We start from the raw sequence: 22,681 nt of genomic DNA, 5'->3' as shown, positions 1-22,681 counted from the left end.
AGAAGAGCTAGGTTTTAAGAGATCTCTTGCAGACAGTTGTCTTTACATTAGAGATTCAGGCTTGCAACAGCAAGTGGCTCAGGTGTTTGTTGATGACATCTTGCTCATGGCACGGACAGGTGAACAGGTAGAGAAGTTTGCTAAGGAGCTTGGAAAGCGGTTCAAGCTGAAGCAACTTGGAGATGTCAAGTCCTATCTAGGCGTAGAGATCTCAAGAGCAAGTGATGGAAGCTTTTTGCTTCGCCAGAAAGGTAAGATTGAACAGTTGCTCGAGAAGTTCAGGATGTCTGATTGTGCAGGTGCCAGATCTCCCATGGAGGCTGGATACGTGAAGGAGTGTCAGCAAGTAGAACGCGTGGTGTTCAAAAATACTGAACTCTTTCAGTCAGCTCTGGGTAGTCTGTTGTACCTGTCGCAGTGGAGCAGACCAGACATAGCGTTTGCTGTCAATCTGCTCAGTAGAGAGGCTTCAAGTCCTAGTGTGCAGGCCTGGAATGGTATTAAGCGGGTGCTACGTTACCTGCAAGATACCAAAGACTTTTGCCTCAAGATGTCAGCTGAGGGCGATGTCAAGCTGACCGCCTGGGTGGATTCGGATTGGGCTAACCTTGAGGACCGCAAATCAGTGTCAGGCCTAGTGGTGAAGTTTGGGGACTCAGTGATTGGGTGGAGGTCCCGGAAGCAAAGTCTCATAGCGCTTTCATCTACTGAAGCTGAGTTCAGTGCGCTATCAGAGGTTTGCAGAGAACTGGAGTTCTATGTGTGTTTGGTCGAGGAAATCTGTGGAGAGAATTGTCTGCCCGTTGTGGTGCATGAAGACAATCAACCATGCCTCAAATTGGCTGAGACAGGGCAATTTAAGGCGAGGACCAAACATTTGGACATACGGTTCCGGAATGTATGTCAGAGCGTTCATGAGGGGCTAGTTGCTCTGAAATACTGTCCCTCAACCAAGAACCTCGCTGATGGTTTCACAAAACCATTAACCTTCCAGAAGCACGAGGAGTTCTGTGAGGGTCTGTGTATGGGGAAAGCATTGTTGGCTACTGTCCCCAGATGCAGGACAAGAGGGGGTGTGGAGTTTGGAACTGACAGGGTTAAAACTCCGTGGTGTCCTTTATCTGGGAGGAGGAGCTTGTCGCAGAGAAGTGAGTCACAGCGTGTGTCTGCTTTCAGACTTGCTTTCGATTCTGACTGAGACGCAGCTCAGCTCAGAGGCTGCGTGTGTGCTTTTGGAGCACGGCTGAGAATGCCTCCAAGTTCCGATGGAATGAGACTGATTTATGGCTTGTAAATAAACGCTTCTAGAGATAAGAACCGAACTGTCTCTGGACTTGATTTATCCCTCATCTCACACGGACACAGGACCGCTGCTACTCTGCTCTCCTGCCAGGTCAGCTCCCAAGCAGAGCCACGCAAGGGAAGCGTGACTGGACGCAGGGGTTTTATTTCCGCAAACTCTCCTCATCTAGCTTCTGATCCTTTCCCTTCTGGGTTGATCTGCCTGGAAAGACTTCCTGCTTGGTGGATGGAAGATTCCCAGGGCAGGATCTGATAGGCAAGAAGTGCCGGGAGTTCTCCCCTTTCACTACATGGTTCAAGCAGGTATAAAGGAAACAGTCGATAGCCCCACTCTTGAGTAGCAAGTTTGAGTAAGGGTCTAATTTCAAAATCTGTCTCACAGATAAAGACCGTTTACTGTTTCCAAGCAGCCCAGCGCAGCTCCTGGAGAGCTGAGGGTGGTGGTGGTGGTGATAAAAAGACTTGCCTGTGCAGCAGGTTGACATCTCGGTTGGCCTCAGCCAGCCACAGGGGCTGACGGAATTGCCTTCAAAATTCAAGCAGACCAATCCAGGCCCTGGTGGGTGGGGCAGTGCTTTGACGACAGACCTGGCAGAGCCAGTCTTTGGTCACTTACGCCACTGGGGCACCCCACCTGCCCACCTTGTATGTTGTGGCTCTGCCTGGAGGTAAGAGGGCAGCACACATGTCTGGCCTTGCTGTAGAATTACTCGGTTGCCATCTTTGGGGCCAGGGAGGAATTTGCCTGCAGACAAATTGGGCCTGTCTGGAGGATTTACCTTTCTCATAGCAACTGTCACAACATTGGTGGAAAAAGGCGTTGGTTTTGATCCTTACTCAAAAGCTAGGAGGTGGGTTGGTGTCCCACCCCCAGATTCAGGATTAAAATTCAGGGTACCCCAGTAAAGAAGTCCAGGGGTAGAGTTCTGTCTGAAAGCCCAGACGGGGCTAGTGGGCAGTAGAAGATTTCAAATGGTGACCTGGCAGGATTTGATTTGTGTCAAGGGGGGAGGCTTAACTCCAGGATTGACCCTGACGGAGTTAACAGCCAGCAGTTGTGTTGGCTGATTCAGGATACATATCCAATGCCTATGCCAAAACCAACTTACACCTGTAATCAATAATGTTTTGATCCCAAGCTGGTGTCAGCCATTTTCTGCTTCTACACTTCCAAACCCCTCCCCTCAGTGACTCCTGGCCCACTGTGCTTGGGTCTGCAAAATGTTGCTAGTGAAATATATTTCTTTCCTGATTTTCTAGTGTAGAATGGTAGTGCCCTTTTATCTTAATCAAACTCCATGTGAGCCAATAAATAGACCATGATCCCTCCAGAAAAGATTTGTTTTAGGGTGAGAAAGAGACAGTATAATGTTATAAAATATAAAATTTATTATAAATCATGTTTCCCCTGATTTAAAATGTTCCCCAAATGTATTCAAACAAGTTAGAATTTCCCCTGAGTTTTGGAAACAACAACAACTTATTATTTATACTCCGCCCACCTGGCTTGGTTTCCCCAGCCACTCTGGGCAGCTCCCAACCAAATATTAAAAACACAATACAGCCTAGTCAAGCCTAATCAATATAAATATTATTTTTTAATGGGAAGCATATACGTACATGTATCTCAGTGCTATGAGACTGGAGCCAAGGAAGAATTATGAGCCACCCTTTTGCTGAATTGTGTGTGAGGGAATGTAGAAAGACCCCCAGCTTGAAGATGACCAATTTTACAGTTGTGGATGAACCTCTCTACTTATTTTTTCTGCCCTACCCCTAATACACTTTCTTTCTCTTCCAGGACCGCTATATGATCCTAGGTCAAAATGGTTTTTTTGTGAATCCTTCAGATTCATTGGCCATCATTGCTGCCAATCTCTCCTGCATTCCCTATTTCCGCCAGATGCCCGTGCATGGGTTTGGTAGGAGTATGCCTACTAGCACAGCACTCGACAGGTAAGGCAATAAGATTCACTAGTGTGACTGATTCCTCAGAGACTTCAGCATCATTCACCAGAATGCCAGTAACACCAAAAGCAGCTAATTAGTGATACAGCTTTCAGTATAGACAGCAAAATATTCAAATAGGATCCCAAACAAGGATTGATGTACCCCCTTATTAAAAACCTGAAATTGTTGGTTCATTTTAAGAAGTATTGTGATTTGGATTTTTTTATTTTATTTGGCAAATATATGTAAAAGGAAGAATATATATATATATATATTTTAAAAATGTGATCTGCTGTGACTGTTTTCTGCCTGTAGTTTTATGGGCAGAACAAGTTAATCTTGATCAAAACAGTTGGCCAGCATCTCTCAGGTGAACTGGGCTAAGTATCTGAAAATCGTTACAACCTTCCTTTTTGCAGCTCCTTTTACCCAGAACAAGTCTATTTGCTGAAAATTGTTTTTGATTCATATGAATCTATAGACATGTACACTAACCTCAGCAATGTAGTGGGAATGATGTGCAGATCAGCTCTATTGCAATATTTCAGCTATTTCCTTCTTCTGAACAGTAGTCTAATAAACATTTCCCCCATGGTATTCAGAGGGCCTCATTTTTTTAAAAAAGTGAAAACTCAAAGCAAAAGCCTAGGTCTTGTCCTTCTGTCCACAGAAGGTTTTTTGATATTAACAGAAGTGGAGGGGAGGCAATTTTTGCAAATTTCCTCTGGTACTCTTGCCCCTCCTAAAATATAATTGAGAGGATCGGTGAACCCTCCAGAATAGGGTTACCAAATGTCCCCGGTTCCCAGGGACAGTCCCCAGATTTGCAAATATGTCCCCAGACAAATTCCATCCCCGGAAAGTCCCCGGATTTTATTAAATGTCCCCGGGAAACGTGGCAGCAGCAGTGGCAGTCTCAGCAGCCTGGAGCCAGCAGACTTCATTGAAAAAAATCTGGTAACCATAGGCTAACTGGAAGCAGGAGAGAAGTTTAAGTGGGGAGGGAAGGAAAAACACTGAAGGGACAAGAAGCACGCGTGAGGGGAAGGAGGTGGCTAACTGGATTCAGGAGAGGGGAATTTAAGGGGGGGAGGAAAGGAAGGCAAAAGTTCTTCCCCCCCCCCTTGCCAGCCCGCCTCTCCCTCCCACCTGCATGTTTTCCGGCTGCCTGCACATCCCTGGCAGGCTTCCCTGGACGCAGCAGCAGCACCGGAGCATGGAGAGGAGGAGGAGGCGGTGGCGGCTGTCAGCTGCACTCCTAGCCACCGGAAGCTGAGCCGGGTGGGCTGGAGCCTGCGTGCAGTGCAGCTAGGAAGGAATTAGCAGGAAGGACACAATCCATTCCCCTCCGCTTGTCATGAGGGCTGGGTATTTCCCTGCTCTTTGTTGCATTTGTCTGCCACCAGTCCCCTTGCTCAGCACATCTGCTTACTACGAGGTGATGCTGCCGCGGCCGGCGCTGAGCAACAGAAGGGGAAAGGATCGTGTCTGCCTGCTAATTCCTTCCTAGCGACGTCACCTCACAGCAAGCAGATGCGCTAAGCAAGGGGACTAGCGGCAGACAAACGCAACAAAGAACAGGAAAATCTATTGTGTTTAGCGTGTGTGCCTGGTGTGCATATTGTTTTGTTGGCGCTCGGTTGCGGGTACATGTTGTGTGCCTGTGGTTTGCTGAAGGAAAGGGGAGAGCTCTGTTCGTGCTTATTGCCCATGGTTCCGCGGCGGCTTTTCAGCTGATTCCCCACACCTCACTTTCAACGCATCCTGCTATGTGAGTTTGCACCGGGGCTTCTAGAGAGGAGCAGCGCGCTGCGCTTGGCATCCCAATGCTCATGCTCATCCCTCCCCTTTATGCCCCTTTCCTCTTTGGGCCACGCCAGCCGCGTTCGGATTCTTTTGAACGCACCTGCGTGTTTCTTCCACTGGATTTAATACATTGCATGGTGGGTTGTTGTTTTTTTAATCAACCAAGCTCAGTTTTAAAGCAAACTTTGATCTGTGGTGTTGCCTTTTTTCTTATTTTTTTAAATATCTTTTATCTTTTCCAAAAAAAAATAATCATTTTATTTATTTATTTATTTATTTATTTATTTATTTATTTATTTGAAAAGTGTCCCCAGATTTATGTAAAAAAATCTGGTAACTCTACTCCAGAACAGTGTGAAAGGTGGTGCAGGGGGAACTGGTGACAATCACCTCTTTCTGTGAGCAGAGGCCTCTGCTAGATCAATCCCTCTCCTGTGAGGAGGAAGACTCCTTCCATTCATGGAAGGGCACAGTTGGATGCAACCCTAGGCAAACAAAATGCTCCTATGATCAAAACTCTAGGCTTTACTTGGTTTTTATGGTAAATTGCAAATAGTGTCTATAAAGAAAAAAGTCAATTCCAGATTAATTTGGCAGAATAAACTGACACAGGGAATTTCCCAGTGTGGATTGTGACTTCTGTTACTTGGAAATCAGATCACCATCTGAGGATGAATGCAGATTGATGTAGAACATGAAATAACTAGTTGACTCAGTAGGCTGTTTCTCTTAATCCGGACTGTAAAGAAAAATAAATGATAAGAATTTTAAGTGCCATTATTCTCATTCAGCAGTGATGGCTGTATTCAACTATGTTTTTCCAACTTGTTTATAAATATTCTGACTTAATTAAAACTGCATATTGATTTTGTAAATGTTGGTTTCTGAAAATGTTATGTAGCTAAGACAGATTTATTTATTTATATTTTTAATTAAGATAATACAGCAACAGTTTTCATTAGGCTATAAAAAGAAGGGAGATCTGTGCATGCCCTGCTTATCTACTGTATTTTTCGCCCTATAGGACGCACTTTTTCCCCTCCAAAAATGAAGGGGAAATCTGTGTGCGTCCTATGGGGCGAATGCAGGCTTTCGCTGAAGCTTGGAGAGCAAGAGGGGTCGGTGCGGATAGCAGCCTGCTGCTGGGAGCACGAGGCGCGCTAAAGCAGAGCGCCCCGTGCTTCAGGCAGATATCCACAGCCTAGGGAGCCCTGCGGGAGTTCCTGCAGGGCTCCCTAGGCTGCGGATAGCAGCCTGCTGCCCGGAGCGCGGGGCACGCTGAAGCTGCGGCTGGGGGGGGGGGCTAAATTTTTTTCCCTTTATTTCCCCCCTCAAAAAAACTAGGTGCGTCCTATGGGCCAGTGCGTCCTATAGGGCGAAAAATATGGTATATCCAGATGTCAGTGCTGGTCTTTCCCGCACAGGGTGTATACGATGGGTTGCAAAATATTCCATTACATCTGGTGGCTGTTCTCAAATAATCTAGCTTCTCACTGGAGTAAAGCACCAGTCACAGTGACTGAACAAGCATGTGAGGAACCATCTTGCTCTGTTCATATTTGAAAGAAAAGATAAGACATTCTCCCATCTTGTCTATTTTATCCGAAGAAGCTTTGCTACAAATTCTGAAAATTTCATTCCTCACATGGAAATGTTGCTGCCAGTACTTTGGTTTAACAGGAGGGCAACCTGTAAGCACTGCAGCAGCACATTTCAACACCTCCAGTGAATATTGTCTAGTCACAAACCCCCAGTGTTTGCAGCATGCCAAAGTTAGCAATAGCATTGCAGTCCTGGTTTGAAGTACTGTAAGTATTTTCTGTTCAAGTGTTCATTGAAGTGATGTGAAATTGAAATGAAGAGCACTATATTAAGAACAAGTTATCAAAAAAAATTAATGATTGGAGGCCAGCCAATTCTTATTTTTAAAGAAATTCCAATCAGGATCCTGCGCAAAAGGGAAGGATACAGACAAATAATAAGTGTCCTGAAAAGAAATGTAATACAGTATAGATGGGAGTTCCCAGAAGGAATTTCCTTCTATTACAAGGACAAAAGATTTAAACTGACAGACACGCAAGAAGTGAAAAAGTTTTTGAGAAGATATGAAAAGGAACTTGGAAAAGAAGAATATATATATATATATATATATATATATATATATATATATATATATATATATATATATATATATAGGTGTCACATAGAGAAGGGAGAAAGGTTGTTTTCTGCTGCGCCAGAGAAGCGGACACGGAGCAATGGATCCAAACTACAAGAAAGAAGATTCCACCTAAACATTAGGAAGAACTTCCTGACAGTAAGAGCTGTTCGACAGTGGAATTTGCTGCCAAGGAGTGTGGTGGAGTCTCCTTCTTTGGAGGTCTTTAAGCAGAGGCTTGACAACCATATGTCAGGGTGCTCTGATGGTGTTTCCTGCTTGGCAGGGGGTTGGACTCGATGGCCATTGTGGTCTCTTCCAACTCTATGATTCTATGACCTGGAGGAAGAGAGATAAGCATGGAGGAGAAGAGAGGAAGAAAGGGAAGAGAGGCTGAGGGGATGGAGAGGAGAGGGAGAGAGGTGGAGGAAGACGGAGAGGAGGTGGAGACGGAGGAAGGGGAGGAGGAGGAAGACAAAGAAATCACTGGAAATAGAAGTACTAGAATATAAATCAGGAAAATAGGGTAAAGTGAACATTAGTTAAATATAGCAATGACTCTTAAGTTTTTGTCCTGGAATGTGAATGGTTTGAATGAAAAGTCTAAGAGAAATAAAATTGAGAAGGTTTTAAAGAAAAAGAACATTGATGTGATTTGTTGCCAAGAAACACATGTAGCCAAAAAACACAAACATATTTTAATAAATAAAAAGTTGGGAACAGAGTTCATTAATTCAGATACTAAAAAAAAAGAGGGGTAGTGATTTATGTGAAGGAGAAATTGGAACCTAATATGTAAGGATGAGGAAGGAAGAATTCTAGGAGTACAAATTAATCATCAGGGAGAAAAACTCAATGTGGTGATGGTCTATGCGCCAAATACAAATAAAATGGATTTTTTTTTAAAGAAATTGGAACAAATATTATTAGATCTAGAGAATAATAAATTGGTTTTACTTGGAGACTTAAATGGAGTGCCAATACCAGAATTAGATAGAAGTACGAAAAGGAAGAATTTGAACCAAGGGAAACTACCAAGATCGTTTAATGACCTTGAGGAAAACTTAGATTTAATAGGCATATGGAGACACAAAAATCCAATGACGAAACAATTCACTCACTTCAGCCACATCAGAGTTGGAGTAGGCTGGATCAGATATGGATCTCAAGAGAATTAACAATAAAAGTGGTGAAATGTGAGATACAACCCAGAACCCTATCTGATCATGGTTCAATAGTGTTACAGTTAAAATGTGAAACTCAGGGTACATACAGATGGAGAATGAACGATTATCTATTTGAAAATGAGGAGGTGATTGAAAAAGCTAAATCCACCTTGAAAGACTACTTTGATTTAAATATTAACAAAGAAACAAACATGGATATAGTTTGGGACGCCAGTAAGGCAGTTTTAAGAGGTTTCTTGATTCAACAAAACAGTTATAGGAAAAAGGTGAGAGAACAAAAAAAAGAAGAGACACTTACTCAATTAAGAGAATGTGAAAAGAGTTTAATAATGGAACTGAATGAAGAAAGAAATAAGCAATTGTATAAGATGTTACAAACACAATATTCAATATTGATAAATCAAGAGGTGGAATGGGGAATTAAGTCAATGAAACAAAAAAATTTCAAGTCAGCGAATAAAATTGGAAAATTTCTGGCGTGGCAATTAAGAAAAAGGAGAAAACAAAATGTGATTTAACAAAATAAAAACAGAAGAACAACTCTTGGATAATCCTAATGAAATAAAAAAGAGCTTCCTTAAATTTTATGAAAAATTATATAAAAGAGAAGAAGAAGACGTAACAGAAATAGGAAGATATTTAGAAGACAACAGAGTTAAATGTTTATTGGAGAAGGAGAAAAGTCTATTAAACAAACCGATAAAAGTGGAGGAAATTCAAGAGGCGATAAAGAAGATGAAATTAGGGAAAGCCCCGGGGCCTGATGGTTTATCGGCCAAGTATTACAAAGTCCTAGAAGAACTCTTAACTCCGGTGCTTTGTGAAGTAATGAATGAGATTTTAAGAGGAGGAAGAATACCAGATTCCTGGAAAGAAGCATACATTACGTCAATACCCAAACCAGACTCGGATAAGCTTAACATTAAGAATTACAGACCGATTTCATTATTAAATAACGATTATAAAATATTTGCAGAAGTAATGGCGAATCGGTTTAAAAAGTGTTTAGTCAACTTCATTCATAATGATCAAACCGGATTTCTACCCAATAGGCAATTAAAAGACAATATAAGACACATAATAAACATTATCAAATACTTGGAATGTAAAAATGAAATTCCCGCGGTATTAATGTTCATTGATGCCGAGAAGGCTTTCGATAACGTATCCTGGCAATTCTTAATAAAATGTATGGAAACAGCAGGGATAGAGGGCACATTCCTGGAAGGAATAAAAGCAATTTATTTGTACCAAAGAGCTAAATTAATTATTAATAATAATTTAACTGACTCCTTTGAAATTTCGAAGGGTACAAAACAGGGGTGCCCTCTGTCACCTCTTTTGTTTATTATGGTGTTAGAAATAATTGCAAATAAGATAAGGAAAACTTCAGAGATACGTGGAATAAGAATTGGAGCAAAGGAATATAAAATGAAAGCATATGCTGATGATTTGATGTTGTCGTTAGAAGATCCACAAAAAAGTGTTGGTAAAGTGTTAGAATTGCTTGAGGAATTTGGAAAGTTATCCGGCTTTAAATTAAATAGAATAAAAACTAAAATGATGACTAAAAATATGAAGGAAGAATTAAGAAATCATCTTGAATTACAGACTGGGATTAAAGTAATAAAAAAGTACCGTATTTTTCGCCCTATAGGTCGCACTTTTTCCCCTCCAAAAATGAAGGGGAAATCTGGGGTGAATGCAGGCGTTCGCTGAAGCTTGGAGAGCGAGAGGGGCCGGTGCGCACCGACCCCTCTCACTCTCCAGGCTTCAGGAAGACATCCGCAGCCTAGGCAGCCCTGCGGGAGTTCCCGCAGGGATGTCTAGGCTGCGGATAGCAGCCTGCTTCCCGGAGCGTCGGGCGCCCTGAAAGCAGAGCTCCTGGCACTTCGGGAATACATCCACAGCCTAGGCAGCCCTGTGGGAGGTCCCGCAGGGATGTCTAGGCTGCGGATAGCAGCCTGCTTCCCGGAGCGTCAGGCGCCCTGAAAGCAGAGCGCCCGCGCTTCGGGAACACATCCACAGCCTAGGCAGCCCTGTGGGAGGTCCTGCAGGCACTTCGGGAATACATCCACAGCCTAGGCAGCCCTGTGGGAGGTCCCGCAGGGATGTCTAGGCTGCGGATAGCAGCCTGCTTCCCGGAGCGTCGGGCGCCCTGAAAGCAGGGCGCCTGGCGCTTTGGGAACACATCCGCAGCGTGGGGAGCCCTGCAGGAGTTCCCCACAGGCCTCCCCACGCTGCGAATAGCAGCCTGCCGCCCGGCGCCCAGGGCACCCTGAAGCAGAGTGCCCCGCGCGCCGGACATACATTCACAGCGTGGGGAGCCCTGCAGGAGTTCCCCACAGGACTCCCCACGCTGCGGATAGCAGCCTGCCGCCCGGCGGGCGGGGCGCCCTGAATCAGAGCGCCCCTCGCGCTGGGTAGACATCAGCCAGCCCCACAAGCTCGGGGGACAGCAGGGAGGCGCAGCGCCGCCATCCCGCTGTTCCTCGACCTGGTTCGGTTTCTCCGACCTGCTTTTGGGGGGGGAAATAAAGGGGAAAAAATTTCCCTTTATTTGCCCCCAAAAAAACTAGGTGCGTCCTATGGGACGAAAAATACGGTAAAATACCTGGGAATTTGGCTAACTATGAAAAATATAAATTTAATGGAAGATAACTATACAAACACCTGGAAAGAAATAAAGAAGGACTTGGATACTTGGAACAGGATAAAACTCTCTTGGTCGGGAAGAATGGCGGCATTTAAGATGAGTTTACTGCCAAAATTGCTTTTTCTATTCCAAAATATACCGATAATCAGTGGAACCTCAGTATTCAAAGATTGGCAGAAAGTACTCTCCAAATTTATTTGGCAAGGAAAATGTCCAAGAATTAGATTTAAATTACTCAGGGATCAAAGAGATAGGGGAGGATTTGCGGTTCCAAATTTGAAGCTATACTATGAAGCCTCGTGCCTTTGCTGGATCAAAGAATGGATTGTTATAAAGAACACAGACCTGTTGGACTTGGAAGGTTTCAATATCAGATTCGGCTGCCACGCATATTTGTGGCACAATAAGGAAAAGGTCCACAAAGGATTTTCTAACCATATTATTAGCGGGCCACTGCTGGAAGTATGGAAGAGAAATAAAAAATTACTGGAAAGAAGCACTCCCTGGTGGTTATCGCCAATTGACATCTTAACAACAACAAAAATAAATATTGAAGGAGAAAGATGGACTTATGAAGATCTGTTAAAACAGAAAAAGGATGGAAGATCAGATCATATGAAGAGATAAAGAATAAGCTAACAGGTTGGATTCAGTTTCATCAAATTAACGCTTTGTGGACCGAAGACAAAAAGATCGGGATGAACGGAAAAAAGATCCAGATTCCAGGTAGAAATATTGGAAGGCAAATCAAAACTCCTATCCAAAATGTACAATCAGTTGCTAGAATGGGATACTAAAGATGTGGGATAATATTTGGAGGTAGGAGCTGCTCTTAGATACAGGAGCTGGTGCTTCTTTGTAGATTCCTTCTTAATGTTGATTTTTGTGTTAATTCAAAGCAGTTAAAACAATTCCTGTATAGAGTCCTTGGTGTCCCTGAATTTTCTCAGAGTTTCTTAGTCAAGCAGACTAAATTTTTCTTGAGCCCTTCTTTTTCTTTATTGCTATAAAGGTATTTGAAGTCTGAAAAGGACTAAATTTCATCGAACCTTTCCCCAGATAAATGAAAGACTAGAAAGTGCTGAGTGTGTGGGCAGTCCTGTTTTTAGTTAATATTCACAGATGGAAGTAGGATAGCAGTTAAACTTATTTCTGCTGTGGCCTTGCATACTGAGAAGTAATTTGGTAATTAAGTTATCATAACTCTGCCTAATGTCCAGTACAGTCATACCTCGTGTTGCGTTGCTTCATGATATGTTTTTTCAGGTTGTGTCCCGCGGCGACCTGGAAGTACCGGAAAGGGTTACTTCTGGGTTTTGCCGCTTGCGCATGCACAGATGCGCAATATGACGTCACATGCATGCGCAGAAGCGGCAAATTGTGTTCCGCGCGTGCGCAGATGCGGGTTGCATTCTTTTCTGGTTGTGAAAGGGCCTCTGGAATGGATCCCATTCGCAACCAGAGGTACCACTGTATTAAAGCTACTGTAATTACTAGAGATCGTCATAGACATGGGTTATGGAATATAAGTTTTCACAGGAGTTAAAACTAGTAACAAAGCAACATGAATTGCAATTTTAAAACTCCTGGTTATGTGAATTATGCTGTTTTGTGTGAAGGATGCTGTTTTCTTATGAATCCCCTTGCTACTAGTTACGATGGTGGTAGAGTTGTACAGTACAGACCATCTTCGAACTTGCCTCTGTTGCTGGGGAGCAACAAGAGGAGAGAGCTGTTGCTTTCATGTCCTGCCTGTGGGCTTTACATAGGCATCTGGTTGGCCACCTGATGTGGGAACAAGATGCTGGATTTGATGGGTCTTTGGTTCTTGCTATGTTATATTCAAGCTCTTGAAAAGAACCACTGGCCCGGGGGGGGGGGGCTCATAGCTTCCAGCTTGAAGCAGCAGGTTGAGACACTTGGTGTGGCCACCTCACTGGTTGCAGTAATCCTTGTGTGCCACCTGCCCAGAGGTCCCAAAGTGCTATCTCTTGCATTGCCTGGCTTTTTGACCTCACATTGTTAGCATTCTTTTATTTTTTTCTTTTCTCTTTGCTCAAGATATAGGAAGTAGCTTTATCTTGCATCTGACCAAGGGGACACTGGCTCAAGGAAGCTTATACCACCAATATATTTATTAATGGTTTAAATATGACACAACTCTTAATATTTATGTAACGTGTCAGGAAAATAAATAGCTCCTGCAGACATACTTTAGTCAGTCTTTTAAAAAGTCTCTGTACAGGGTGTTATCTCTGTTCTGCAGAACAGAAGGGGCCTGTCAACATTTTATTGTCTTGGAATAAGCCCACTATAGTTCATGAGCTTTCTTTACTTTGATTGAATGTAAAATATGTTGGAAACGATGGGATTTATGAGCCATAGTCACCACCTTATTGCTGTTCATGGCATTGATAGCTTAAAAATAATCTGTTTTCAGTTAAGTTGAGAAAAATGAGTATGTGGAATTCATACTCAGCTGACCCAGATGAAACAGGATGACCTTTTAAAAAAAACTATTGCTGAGCAACTTATGTAGCACATCTCCCTCTTCCTTGTTTTCCACAGGAACACTGCAAAGTCAGGCACCAGAACTATTGTCAATATGCAGTGCATGCGTGTTTAGTTCCACACAATAGGAAGTAGGAACTATGAGCCAAGAGCTTTTGTTTTTGGAAAGCTGCTGCTAAATCACAAATCTTTGTTGGAAATACTTGAATTTTCTAGTTTTTCCCACAATAGCACACACTGTTCCTGCCTGTGTCCTTGATTTGTAGAAAACATGTGAATGATGTTTCAAAAGCTGACAACTGCTGACACATGGAAAAGTATTTTTTTTTGGAAGGATTTTAGTAGTTAGAGCATTTCATGGGGAAAAGTTGCACACCATACTGAAAATTACACTGCAAGATAAAAGTGGATAATCCCCATGTATGTTTCCTGAGCTCCTGAGAAGGAAGGGCAGTATATAAATGTGATAGATAATAAATACAATCATAGGACTTGCACATGGTAGTAGTGCAGATGTGATCCTCCACTTGCAAAAGTAAAGATGGCCTGTTGGTCTTGTCACAAGAAATCTTCATCATTTCTATTATGTAACATAGGAGAATGGCTGGAATCACTTGAAGGGGGAAAGTCCAAGAACATTGTTCTAAAATTGAGCAGGTTGTGTGTGCAGAGAAGCAGTAGCTCTCTGTTTATTGTCTGGATAATGCTATTTAAAGGACTGCGGCTGCCCAGCACAGAAAACCATCTGCTGCGAGTGTTGCAGAATTAGCCCCCTGCTTGGCAGGAAGGCTTCTTCCACTGGGCCTTGGGCAGGGCCCTGGCAGACTGACTGACTGATGGCAGCCTTGGAAGTTGAGGCAGCCAGATGACCTTGGTTGGAGGACTGCTGGCTTGGGTGGCTGTTATTCCCTTTCTGTTTAGAATGTTTTCAACTGCTTTTAATGGTCTTAATTATTTTTAACTGTTTTTAACTGACAACTTATTTGTGGTCAAAGTCAGGTCTCTTTGTTGGATGTGCCTGAGAGGAGAGGAGTGAGGGAGAGCAGGGGGCCCCAATCACAGTGGTTCAAGGTAGGGGGAGGTATGGCATGGGGGGGCAGGCCGAGTAGGGGGCACACAACACAGGCAGTTGGTGACTGTGCCATGTGCCAGCCCCTCCTCCAACCCGGGGAATTGCAGTTGTCCTATCGGCCAGCCCTCGGGTCTGTGGCTGCTGTTGCTGAATGCCAGGTCCTTGACTCAGTCAGGGAGACCACTTGCGCTCTTGACCCTTGCCCCTCTTGGCCTATAAAAGCCAGCAGGGAGGGGACAGCTGGCTGGGCCAGGGAGATGGTTATTGCCTCTTTACGAGAGGGGGTGGTCCCTGCCTGCTTGAAGGAGACAGTGGTAAAGCCACTTCTCAATAGACACTCCCTGGATTCAGAAAATCTTGCAAACTACTGGCCAGTTGCTAGTCTCCCCTTCCTGAGCAAGGTTCTAGAGTGGGTGGTTGCAGACCAGATCCAGGCACTCTTGGAGCAAACTGATTTTCTAGATCCATTTCAATCAGGGTTTAGTCCCGGTTTTGGCACAGAAGCTGCTTTGGTCACCCTGTATGATGCCCTCTGTTGGGAGAGAGACTGGGGAAATGTGTCCCTGTTACTTCTCTGCGACCTTTCAGTGGCTTTTGATACCCTCAACCATGGTATCCAAATTAGGGGTGGGTGACACCACTTTGCGGTGGTTGCAGTCCTACTTGGATGGTCATTTCCAGAGGACGTTGCTTGGGGAGTATTTTTCAGCCCCGTGGAAGCTTTGATGTGGGGCTCAATTCTCTCCCCTGTCCTGTTTAACATCTACATGAAACTGCTAAGTGGGGTTATCTGGAGGTTTGGAGTACGTTTGTCAGCAATATGCTGATGACACACAGCTCTACTTCTCCTTTACATCTGCAGGTGAGCCAGTGGAAGTGCTGGGCCATTGTCTTGTCTTGATAATGGACTGGATGAGAGCCAACAAAGTGAAGCTCAATTCAGATAAGACGAAGGCACTGTTAGTGGGTGGTTCCCTAGACCGGATGGCTGGGAGGTTGCCTGCTCTTGATGGGGTTACACTTCCTCTGAAGGAGCAGGTTCGTAGCTTGGGGTTGCTGTCACTTGAGGCTCAGGTGGCATCAGTGGCACAGAGTGCCTTCCTTCAGCTTTGGCTGGTGGCCCAGCTATGCCCCTATCTGAACAGGGATAGCCTAACTACTGTCGTCCATGCCCTGGTAACCTCAAGGTTAAATTACTTCAATGTTATATGTTGGGCTGCCTCTGAAGATGGTTCAGAAACTTCAGTTAGTGCAGAACTCAGCAGCTCACTGGGACAAGACCATTTGAACGTATTACACCAATCCTGGTCCGACTGCACTGGCTGCCACTTAGTTTCTGGGCCCAATTCAAAGTGCTGGTTTTGAGGTATAAAGCATTAAACAGCTCAGGACCGCAATACTTCAAGGACTGCCTGTCTCCATATGAACCTACCTGGACCCTGAGATCATCCTCTGAGGCTCTACTTCATGTGCATCCTCCTTGAGAGGTCCAGAGGGTGGCAACACGAGAACGGGCTTTCTCTGTAGTGGCTCCTTGTTTGTGGAAGGCTCTCCCCAGGGACGTTTGCCAGGTGCCTTCATTATACACCTTTAGGTGCCAGGCAAAAACGTTCCTCTTTAACCAGGCCTTTGGCTGATTGACATCCAGTGCCCTTTTAATGAGCAATGTGTTGCAGAAGAGGGCATTATTGGGTTGTTCTTTTTTTAATTTTTTATTAGGTATTTAGTGTTTTTATATAGCAATTTTATCTTGTGAACCACCCTGAGACCTGCGGGTAAAGGACAGTATACAAATTAAATTAGTAATAAATGAATGAATGAATGAATGAATGAATGAATGATAAGGAGTCCAGCTGTAGGTTTTAGCACTTTTAAGCCTCAAAACTATTAAGATCTGAGGGTGGAGTTTTCATGTACAGCCAAAGAAGACCCACCCCATAGAATAACAGCTTCTTCTGACGCAGCTTTTTGAAGGCCTAGTCTTAGCTTACCTTTGATGCACAACACAAATGTGCATGCTCACATGGTTCTGCACTGCTGTCATGATTTGTTCTGAAGAGCTTGCAGTTCCTGTGGCATTTATACTCGCTTTCATGCAGTGCCAAACTCTATGTAATTTCCTCTTTGCAAATCTTCTGTACGCAGGAATAGGAATTATCCCCATCAAATAAGGCTTAACACACCTGCTCCCGTTTGCATAGTTTTATGGGGAATAGTGTTTTTGTAATGAAGCTCATAGAAAGCATTTAAAAATCACGTAGTTGAAAATTCTGTTGAATCAGACTCAGAAAACTCTCAGTAGATTTAGATAACTCACAGGTATTGTATTTTAGAATTTTCTTCTGGAACTCATTTCTCCACAGCAGCAAAGTCTTTTCTCAACACTACCAAAATGAAAGTTTCCAAGTTATCATTATTTACACAGGCCCATCTAACTTGGCACTGGTTTTTTTCTTAATTCCTCTAGTATGAATGTTTCTGTCTAGATACGATGAAGCACTGTAGTGAAACAATTTAATCTTCATGATTTATTTTTTCTGAAAAGAGACAGGAGGAACCTATCTATGCACAGGAAAGCATAGGATTGGGCTCAAATAGTTGGCCTTTGAGTCTGGGGACATTTGGCCTGATTATCGTTCTCTAGTATTCTGCAGACTATCAGTAATTCATTCACAGCACATGGGGAGCATTTCCAAGCCAAATTTGTATGTAATAAGCTTGCCATGGAGCTCCAAAGTAATCTGCCTGGGGTGAGGCTTTGAACATTTCCATTAAAGGAGATAAAAAGAACGAAATATACCAAAAAGGTCCAAAGGGACGCAAATGTAACTGGGCATATGAGAGGAGGTGTTTCCATAGATGAGGCGTCTTTTAGGCAAGAGGGACGTGTCCCGTGGCCTTGTCCGGTGGGAAATGCTAGTCACAATGGAGCAGAGGAGGCAGGGCCGTCTTTAGCATATGTGGTGCTGGGGTGCAAAGATCCACCCAGCGCCCCCAAATTTAGGGCAGCCTGGAGGGAGGGAAGCTTTCAGTGTGGTGGGCAGCGGGTTCCCCAGGCAGGAAAGTAGCATGCGCGGCTGGCAGAGGTGACCCCCCTGGCGCCAGGGGAGGGGTTACAGCATGGCCCTTCATCAGCCTAAAGAGTCCGTCTGTTGGACGAGTGGGCAAAGGAGCCACCCCTTCCCACAGGCGGGCTCTGCAGGTCAGGGAGGGGAGAGGCTGAGATGTTTTTATAGAGGAAGAGGTGGGAGAAGAGTTCCTAGGAGAAGAAACGTTTGAGGTGAGGCAGGCATCCCTTGGTTTATGAAGAGCGCCCTCTGCTACGGGGCAGCCCCCCTCCACTACTCCCATGGGGCCACCCCTAGAGGCTGCTGCAGCCCAACCTGCGTGCCGAGGCAAGGCAGGGCGGGGGCGCTACGTACCCAGCAGCAGCAGGCGGTGCATCTGCTTGTATCCCCTTTTCTGCTCCTTGAGCGCCCGGTTGATGCTTCCTCACTCGCCTCGCCTCCTTCTCCGCCTCCCGCTCTCCCAAGGTCTCTGCAGCGCCAGCGGCTGCTGCTTCGCCACCAAGCCTGACTTGGGCTTGCCCTGAGGTGCTGCCACAGCTGTGAGGGGTGGCAACAACTGCCGCCCCTTGTCCTTCTCCGCAGGAGCCGCCCCGTTGCCTGCAGGAGCAGCAGCAGCCTGTCCAGCTCCACCGTGAGCACCTTCCCGCCACCACCTTTCTGCCTTCAGATGTTGCCACTTCTGCCACCGCCGCTGCTTTTCCCCATGCTCCTCTCGTCCTCCCCCAGCCAGGGCTCCGCGGAGTGGCGGCCGAGCTGGGGCTCCACCGTGGGCGGCAGCGGAGATGACTGTTGCTCAGTCTCCAAGGTGGTAGTGGTGGTGGCGGCGGCACTGGAGATGGAGCCGGCTCCATTGTCGCCGAAGAGCCTCGGGCGCAGGCTGTAGCAGAGCCCCTGTGCTGGTCCGGGGGGGGAAAGGTTACCGAGAGGCGAGGTCAGGGTCCTGGGTCGAGGGTTTGTAGATTGTCCTCCAAGGACGGAGCAGGGCCTGAAGCGGGGCAGGGCCTGAAGCGAGGAGCCGGGCAAGGACAGGAACTCTGAAGGTGCAGGTCTGGGTGCTGGCCGAAACAGCTCTTCAACGACGTTGCTCCCGCAACCTGGGACCGGGCTGACTGGCCTTTATCTTCTCTGAGGCCAGGGGCGGTCCCGGGCCCCAGGAGACCCGCCTCTCCTGGCCTTAAGGCGAGCACTCCTCCTGGGAGAAACCAGTTCCCTCCGCCTCTCTGCCCTGAGCCTCTGCAGCTCAGGAGAGGCTGGAGGGTTACTGGACTGAGGGGGAGACTCGCCTTCCCCTGACAGGGCTGGGAGAGGAGCACCTGTAGGCGCTGTGTCCTCAATCACCTCTGGAGCCAGAGTGGATTCACCTGGTGCCTGCTCCTGAGGATCCGGCACAGGTGCAGGTGCTTCATATCCAAGGCCCTGCCCCTGCTCAGCCGGCCATGAAGGCGGGGACTCCTGTGCAGGCTGGGGTTCCACCGGTTCAGCCTCTGAATCGGACTCCCAGGCCATCACAGCCCCAATGTATTTTGTTTTTCTAGCTTGATTAAAATTATTTATTATTTCATGTCAGGTAGTTAAGAGCATGGGTAGGCAAACTAAGGCCCAGGGGACGGATCCAGCCCAATAGCCTTCTAAATCCAACCTGTGGACGGTCCCGGAATTAGCGTCTTTTCACATGAGTAGAATGTGTCCTTTTATTCAAAATGCATCTCTGGGTTATTTGTGGGGCCTGCCTGGTGTTTCTACATTAGTAAAATGTGTGCTTTTATTTAAAATGTACCTCTGGGTTATTTGTAGGGCATAGGAATTCGTTCGTTTTTCTTTTCAAAATATAGTCTGGTCTCCCACAAGGTCTGAGGGACAGTGGACCGGCCCCCTGCTGAAAAAGTTAAGAACTTAGGTGGCTTCAGCAACAGGCGCCTGGCACCCCCAGAATTTGGCACCCGGGTGGCCCGCACCCCTTGCACACCCGGGTAAAGACAGCCCTGAGAGGAGGAAACAGGAAATTGATGTTAATTGAGATGCAGCATGTTTGGTTTATTTCCCTTGGAGCTTGGCTGGTAGCCGAACAATTGAAGAGAAAGGAAAACCTGGGTTCTTTTGAAAACCTGGGGCCCCTTCTCTTTCTTTGAGGCCTGACTGGAAACTGTGGTCCCCAAATCCCACACTCTCTGCTGAGGCCTGTTGCAATCTGCCTGTGCCATGTGTGCCATGGTCTATATGCCAACCAGTTCAGGGCAGTTCTGATTCTGACTGCCTGATAGATATGACTTTGCCTCATTACAGACTCGCAGAGGAAACCCCTGGCAATGCTTTCTACCCTTGCACAGTTGTGAATTTGAAGGAACTGTTCATTCATGTATTGAACCCATGATGGACAGAGAAAAGAACACAGTCGTGGGGAGGATGCATGCAAACACGAGGGAAAGAGTGAGATATGTGACAAGCCCCTTGTGGTCCTATGCAGCCTGCTGTCGGGTGGGGCTTGTTCAAAGCTGCTCTCATTTGCTGGAAATGGAGGCTCTCCCACCCTCACTAAGGAAGAGAGAAAAAGACAGCTGAAAGCTCCTGGATGGCACTAACCTTCAGACATTGCTGAACAAAAACTCCTATCAGCCCCAGGCAGCTTAGCCAGCTTAGGATGTTGTGAGCCTTGTAAACAAGCAATCTCTGAAGGGGTACCGTGTTGACTACCCCTGTTTTAGGGTTTTAAAGGAAAGCATCAGCACTTCAAATTAGACATGGAAGATAATGGGCACTCAGGGAAGTTTTTTTAAAAAAGACTGGTGAGATACCATCTGATAGCAGCTATCTGAAACTATCCTGTTCGTTGAGTTCATTGTCTGAGGCCCTGTTCGAAGTGCCTCTGCCTTCAGTGGTTGGACTAAGGATAAAGTCTTCACTGATGTGCACTTCAGTTATAAAGTTATAAAGGGACATGCGTGGCGCTGTGGTCTAAACCACTCAGCCTCTTGGGCTTGCCGATTGCAAGGTCGGCAGTTGGAATCCGCACGTCGTTGCTCTATCCCAGCTCCTGCCAGCCTAGCAGTTTGAAAGCATACCAGTGCAAGTAGATAAATAGGTACCACTGTGGCCACATGACCTGGAAAAGCTGTCTGCAGACAAATGCCAGCTCCCTGGCCTGAAAGCTGAGATGAGCACTGCACCCCATAGTCGCCTTTCACTAGACTTAACCGTTCAGGGGTCCTTTACCTTTACTCCAGTTATGGAATATCCTTCTCAGAGATGCTCAGTTAGTACAAATACCCTCATTTATTTCAGGTGACGAGTTAAAATGATTTTATTTTTTCAAGAATAATTATTTTACTCTCTCAAACTTTGCACAACATGAGGGAGGCATGGCTTCCTAATGGATGGAACATTGCTTTATCTGAACGTCTGGTCAGACATATAGTCTGGGGAAAGCTAAATCGGATAGATTGGACATACATTTTTTTATTATATAAATAGAGAGAGTCATATAAGTACTCTTTACATGACTCCCTCCTCATTGTGGTTAGGCTATATAAACTCATCGTAAAATCTTGGCTGTATGTAAGTAACTGCATCTTTGTAATTTGTTCTTTATACTGGATATGTTCCGTGTATAGTTCTGTTGTTGTTTGTATGGTTATGTGTTAGTTTATACATATGTTTATGATTAATCCAATGCTATTTATCTAGAAAAAGAGGTGCCAGAACTCACCATGAAACCTCCTTTGTTCTCTTATAATGGCAATGGTGACCATCTGAGAGGTGCTAGAATTGAGTACCAACAAGTTATGAGTGAAAAAAGCCCTGGTTAAATTAATGCAATTAAAATAATAATAAAAAAACCATTTCCACAACTTCTAACAGCTGCAGGGGGACAGGAAGTGGGTGTTGACTGGGAGATAGATTGTAAGGGCTGCAGCCAGGCCACAGAGGATTCCCCTCAGAATTTGGGTGAGTGCCTGGAAACTGAGCTGTAGAGGAAGAGAGAGGAAAGACAATTATTGCTTAACTCTTTCCCCTCCATCTGAGGCCTGAGTGGGAGCCTTACCCAACAATCCTGTGCTCCCTATGAATTCTGTGGTCCTCCTACAAATTATTTTAAGTCACCAAACTGCCATTTGGTGATATTGTTGTTGTTGTTGTTTAGTCATTTAGTCGTGTCCGACTCTTCGTGACCCCATGGACCAGAGCACGCCAGGCACTTCTGTCTTCCACTGCCTCCCGCAGTTTGGTCAGACTCATGTTTGTAGCTTCGAAGACACTATCCAACCATCTCGTCCTCTGTCGTCCCCTTCTCCTTGTGCCCTCCATCTTTCCCAACATCAGGGTCTTTTCCAGAAAGTCTTCTCTTCTCATGAGGTGGCCAAAGTATTGGAGCCTCAGCTTCAGGATCTGTCCTTCCAGTGAGCACTCAGGGCTGATTTCCTTCAGAATGGATAGGTTTGATCTTCTTGCAGTCCATGGGACTCCCAAGAGTCTCCTCCAGCACCATAATTCAAAAGCATCAATTCTTCGGCGATCAGCCTTCTTTATGGTCCAGCTCTCACTTCCATACATCACTACTGGGAAAACCATAGCTTTTACTATACGGACCTTTGTTGGCAAGGTGATGTCTCTACTTTTTAAGATGCTGTCTAGGTTTGTCAGTGCTTTCCTCCCAAGAAGCAGACGTCTCTTAATTTCATGGCTGCTGTCACCATCTGCAGTGATCATGGAGCCCAAGAAAGTAAAATCTCTCACTGCCTCCATTGCTTCCCCTTCTATTTGCCAGGAGGTGATGGGACCAGTGGCCATGATCTTGGTTTTTTTGATGTTGAGCTTCAGACCATATTTTGTGCTCTCCTCTTTCATCCTCAATAAAAGGTTCTTTAATTCCTCCTCAATTTCTGCCATCAAGGTTGTGTCATCTGCATATCTGAGGTTGTTGATATTTCTTCCAGCAATCTTAATTCCGGCTAGGGATTCATCCAGCCCAGCATT

General features: G+C 45.4%; 1 protein-coding gene across 1 annotated transcript in view; it reads left to right on the top strand.

The window, feature by feature from the left end:
• Window positions 1-22,681, top strand: part of PGM5 (phosphoglucomutase 5) — a 99,614-nt gene that overhangs the window by 30,464 nt on the left and 46,469 nt on the right. Inside the window, exon 6 of the mRNA XM_053408844.1 lies at window positions 3,104-3,258. Coding sequence (XP_053264819.1) covers window positions 3,104-3,258 — 155 coding nt within the window. The remainder of the gene's footprint in view (window positions 1-3,103; window positions 3,259-22,681) is intronic.

This window comes from Podarcis raffonei, chromosome 11, assembly GCF_027172205.1.
Source record: "Podarcis raffonei isolate rPodRaf1 chromosome 11, rPodRaf1.pri, whole genome shotgun sequence".
In the NCBI taxonomy this organism is placed as follows: domain Eukaryota; kingdom Metazoa; phylum Chordata; class Lepidosauria; order Squamata; family Lacertidae; genus Podarcis; species Podarcis raffonei.
Note: the sequence above shows the minus strand (reverse complement) of the source record. Positions and strands in the feature narration are given on the sequence as shown.